Raw genomic sequence first — 4,705 nt, forward strand, 5'->3', positions numbered from 1 at the left:
ATTCCCACTGACATTTGTCAGGAATTCCACTGTTCTCCTGCACCCAATACTATACTTTTGCCAGATTTATTGTTTGTTTTGTTTCTGTTTTCACTATTCTAATAGGTATTAAGATATCTCTCTGTGTTTTTAATTTGCATTTCTCTAATGACAAATTATGTTATGACATCTGCCATTTTATTAAGGGTATTTACATCTCTTAACGTAATATGATTGTTATGTGGTTGGGTTTCAACTTATCATCTTGCTATTTTGCTTCATATTTTTCCTATCTGTTCTTTGTTTCCATTTTTCTCATTGTCTGCCTTCTTTTGTGTACATTGAGTAGTCTTATGCTTTCATTTTCTCTTTTGTGGGTTTATTATCTATAACTCTTTAAAATTTATTTTAGAGGTTTTTTGGGGGGATTTCTATTATAATCTTTAGTTTATTGCAGTCTACCTTTAAGTGAATGTTACCACTTACCATATAACATAAAAACTGTATATAATATAATTCCACTTTTTTCATTCTAGCTTTTGTTTTGTTGTTGGCATACATTTTACTTGTACATATGCTAAAAATTCCAAAATGCAATGTATCATATTTTTAAAGAGTAAAACTATTAAAATATTATAAATAATTAGGAAAACTCATATATTTATTCACTTTGTTATCATTTCTGGTGTACTTCTAAACCTTATGTGGATGTATACTTTTATGTGGTACAATTTATATTTTGACTAAAGGAGTTCCTTTAAGATTTTTTGTAGTATGGGTCTGCTGGTTGTTATTTTTTTTTTCAGACTTCTGTCTGAAAAAGTTTTTTGATGCCTTCTTTTAAAAGATAATTTACCTGGTTATAGAATTCTAGTTTGACAGATTTTTTTTTACTTTGACTTTAAAGATGTTGCTGTGCTGTCTTTTACCATGGATTTATCCAATTGAGAAATTTGTTACTATCCTTCCTTTGTTCCTATAAAGAAAATATGCTCCCCTTCCCCCCCCCTCTGGCTAGTTTTAAGATTTTTCTCATCACTGATATTAAAGAGTTTGATTATGTGACATGTAATTTTATTCATACCTCTTGTGTTTTGAGTTTTTGACCTTCTTGGGTCTATGATCTTATAGATTTCATCAAGTTTTATTAAAATTTGTAACTATTTTTTGGGATATATTTTTCTGTGTCCTTTCTTTCTCCTCTCCCTTTGGCGACTATTTCAAGTTTATTAGGCTGCTTGAAATTATCCCACAGCTCACTTATGGTCTGTTAATTTTTAAATTTGATTCCTCTTTTACTTCCTTTTGAATATATTTTGTTGCTATGTCTTTAAGACCACTATTCTTTTCTTCTAGGATGTCTAATCAGGCATGAATCTCATCCAGGGTACTTTTCATATCAGACATTGTAGTTTTCACCTCTAGAAGTTGGATTTGGGTTGATTTTTTAATCTTTTATGTCTCTACTTAACTATTTGAATGCATGGAATACAGTTATAATAATTCTTTTAAGGTTCTTGCCTGCTGATTCTTATATCTGTGCTAGTTTTGGCTTAGTTTCAATTGATTGACCATCATGTGGGTCCATTTTCTTGCTTCTTTGCATGCTTGGTAATTCTAATATTATATTATAAACTAGAGGCCTGATGCATAAAATTCATGCATGGTGGGGGGGGACTCCCTCATCCCGGCCTGCACCCTCTCCAATCCGGAACCCCTTGCAGCAGTCAGACATCCCTCTCACACTACAGGACCGCTGGCTCCTAACCGTTTACCTGCCTGCTGGCCTGATCCTCCTAACTGCTCTCCCCTGCTGGTCTGATCCCCATAACTACTCTCCCCTGCCGGCCTGATTGCCCTAACTGCTTTCCCCTGCTGGCTTGATCCCCCTAACTGCTCTCCCCTGATGGACTGATCCCCCTGACTGCTCTCCCCTGCTGGCCTGATCCCCCTTATTTCTCTCCCCTGCTGGCCTGATCCCCCTGACTTCTCTCCCTGCCGGCCTGATTGCCCCTAACCACCTCTGCCTTGGCCCCACCACCATGGCTTTGTCCAGAAGGACATCCAGAAGGTCGTCTGGAAGATGTCTGGTCTAATTAGCATATTATCCTTTTATAAGTTATAGATATGTGAATAGCAGAATCACTTAATGGCAGAGGTAATTTATCCATTAGTAAGTTTAATGACATAGTTGTCCTACTGTGGCAAGTTAAAAAATGAGGTGGAGCCCTGGATGGGTGGCTCAGTTGGTGGGAGTGTCATCTTGTACAAGAAAAGGTTGCAGGTTTGATTCCTGGTCAAGGCACATACCTAAGTTGTGGTTCAAAGCCTAACCAGGGCACATACTGGAGGTAACAGATCACTGTTTGTATCTCACATTTATGTTTCTCTCTCTCTCTCTCTCTCTCTCTCTCTCTCTCTCTCTCTGTCTTAAAACCATTAAAAAAACATAATCACATGAGAATTTTTAAAGAAATGAGGTGGAGGGAGATCCAGAACACTGAAGGCACATTCAGTGAATAAGGGATGTAGCAGAATAAATAATTGATATAAGTATAGATAAATTTGGGTGGGGGAATGATAAAGTCATTCCTCTACTTAATTCTTAATAATGGAGAAAGGATGAATCTGATTTTTCAATGATATTCTGATCTCTAATTTAGAATAATAAAAGTGTAACTTGCTAATTATACCAGATATCCTTCCGGACAACCTTACAGACGAAGCCGGGGCTGCAAGGGAAGCCCGGGTCCCGGGTGCCTGTCGGCGGCCAGAGGGAAGCCCAGGTCCTGGGTGCCAGAGGGAAGCCGGTGTCACCACCCGGGGGGAGAAAGGCATACTCTTGCAAGAATTTTGTGCATTGGGCCTCTAGTAATGTAATAAAAAGATATTTTTGCTAAATCTAAAAAATCTTATGAGATTAAGATACTATCATTTTACACTTACTGCTATATTATCTATGATAATAAAAGCGAAATATGCAAATCGACCAAATGGCTGAATAGTGGAATGACTTCTGGACGTCCTTCTAGACGACCTTACAGATGATCTTTCAGATGAAGCTGGGTCTGCAGCCATGGGATCGAGGCAGCTGCCGGAACTGTGAGGGAGGGATTGAGGCCTACTCTCGGATGAATTTCGTGCATCGGGCCTCTAGTTAACAATAAAGTTTTAACATACCTTTATTATTTTAAATGTAAAATACTGTAGTATTGTATATCAGGTTTTATAATTAGATATGAATGTCTATATTTTATCATTTTCAAATATATTAGCAGAAATAGAAAATAGCTTTATTTAAAAATTGAATAATTTAACCTACCTGTTGAATATTTTAAAACTTTATTCAATGATGTCTTAACCAAGCTAGAAGAAGACTGGAGCAATGTGTCTCCTGAACTAGATAAGTGCAAATGACCATTTAAGGTGAACTACCAGCACCTATGAAGTTGAATTACCCCATTTTCCTTGACTAAGTTCTGTTGCTGATACAGAAAATTTGTATTTATTGCTACCATTTTTTTCTTTAGCTACTTTTCTGAACCTTTGCCAATCTTGTCTTATTCCAGTTAATTACTTTTTTTAAGGTTTTCAAGATATTAGCAAGAAGATAACTAGACAAGATGCCTGATTTACTTGACTTCTCAGAAATCTTCAAATACCAACTACACAATCTCTCCAAGATATAGAATACTTTACACATTATTTCCATTTTAGTGGGTGGCAAAAATAATTGATTAAATCATATTGCAACATTTGTCTATGCTGTTCAACCTAACTCTTCCATAGTGACTATCAATGATGCAAGAGGTGGCCTGACTACTGAGATGAGTTCAGGTTTCAGTTATTCAATTATCTGAGTATCCAAAAATATCTACCACACATTGTAAATATTCCAATGAAGCAGCAAAGAGAGAAGTGGAAACACACAGAATCTCCCCTCCTGCCCCATGTGTCTACTTTATCCCAGTATAGCCCAATAAGAGAGTGGAAACCATGACGTAGGCATGTTTCAATGCCCAGCATTTGGAGAACTAGTTGGTTATAGGCATAACATATCCTAATATTTATGAGAAGAAAATAAACTTTGTCGTTTTACCAAGAGTTTTTATTCCTTTCTCTTTCTCTCTCACAGACCACCACTCTGCATGTACGATATTGTACTTAGAGAAAATGAGGAGGTATTTCTCAATCCACGCACCTGTATAGCAGAGGAAATATAGCATGCCTTCTTCCATCAATTGTAACAACTTGTTTGTGAAGTAAAGAAGTTGTAATGGGAACAGTGTAATCAGTATTTTTTTTAGAATGTACTGTTCAATCTGGGATTCAGATATTTCTACTTCTTAAAAATGCATATGGCAAAACATTCTGAATATATACTAAAAGCTGTTTATTTCTGTTTACCTCAATCAACTGTTTATCATCTAATTTTCCCTTAATTGCTTATCCTATATAATAAAAGCCTAATATGCTAAGTGTCTGGTCGTCTGGTCATCCATTCAAATAAAAGCCTAATAATGATATGCTAAGGTCGCTCAACCACTCACTATGATGTGCACTGACCACTAGGGGACAGACAGTCGACTGGTCAACCAGTTACTATGATGTGCACTGGCCACCAGGGGGCAGATGCTCTGACTGGTAGGTTAGCTTGCTGCTGGGGTCCGGCTGGCCCCACCCCTGATCGGTCCCCACCACGGGACCCCACCCATGCATGAATTTG

At 37.2% G+C, this 4,705-nt stretch overlaps 1 protein-coding gene across 1 annotated transcript in view; it reads left to right on the top strand.

The window, feature by feature from the left end:
• LIPI (lipase I) overlaps positions 1–4,202 on the top strand; it is a 72,455-nt gene extending 68,253 nt beyond the window's left edge. The window contains exon 10 of the mRNA XM_006093710.1: positions 4,115–4,202. Coding sequence (XP_006093772.1) covers positions 4,115–4,202 — 88 coding nt within the window. The remainder of the gene's footprint in view (positions 1–4,114) is intronic.
• The last annotated feature ends 503 nt before the right edge of the window (positions 4,203–4,705 follow it).

This window comes from Myotis lucifugus, unplaced genomic scaffold (assembly GCF_000147115.1).
Source record: "Myotis lucifugus unplaced genomic scaffold, Myoluc2.0 scaffold_120, whole genome shotgun sequence".
Classification (NCBI taxonomy): domain Eukaryota; kingdom Metazoa; phylum Chordata; class Mammalia; order Chiroptera; family Vespertilionidae; genus Myotis; species Myotis lucifugus.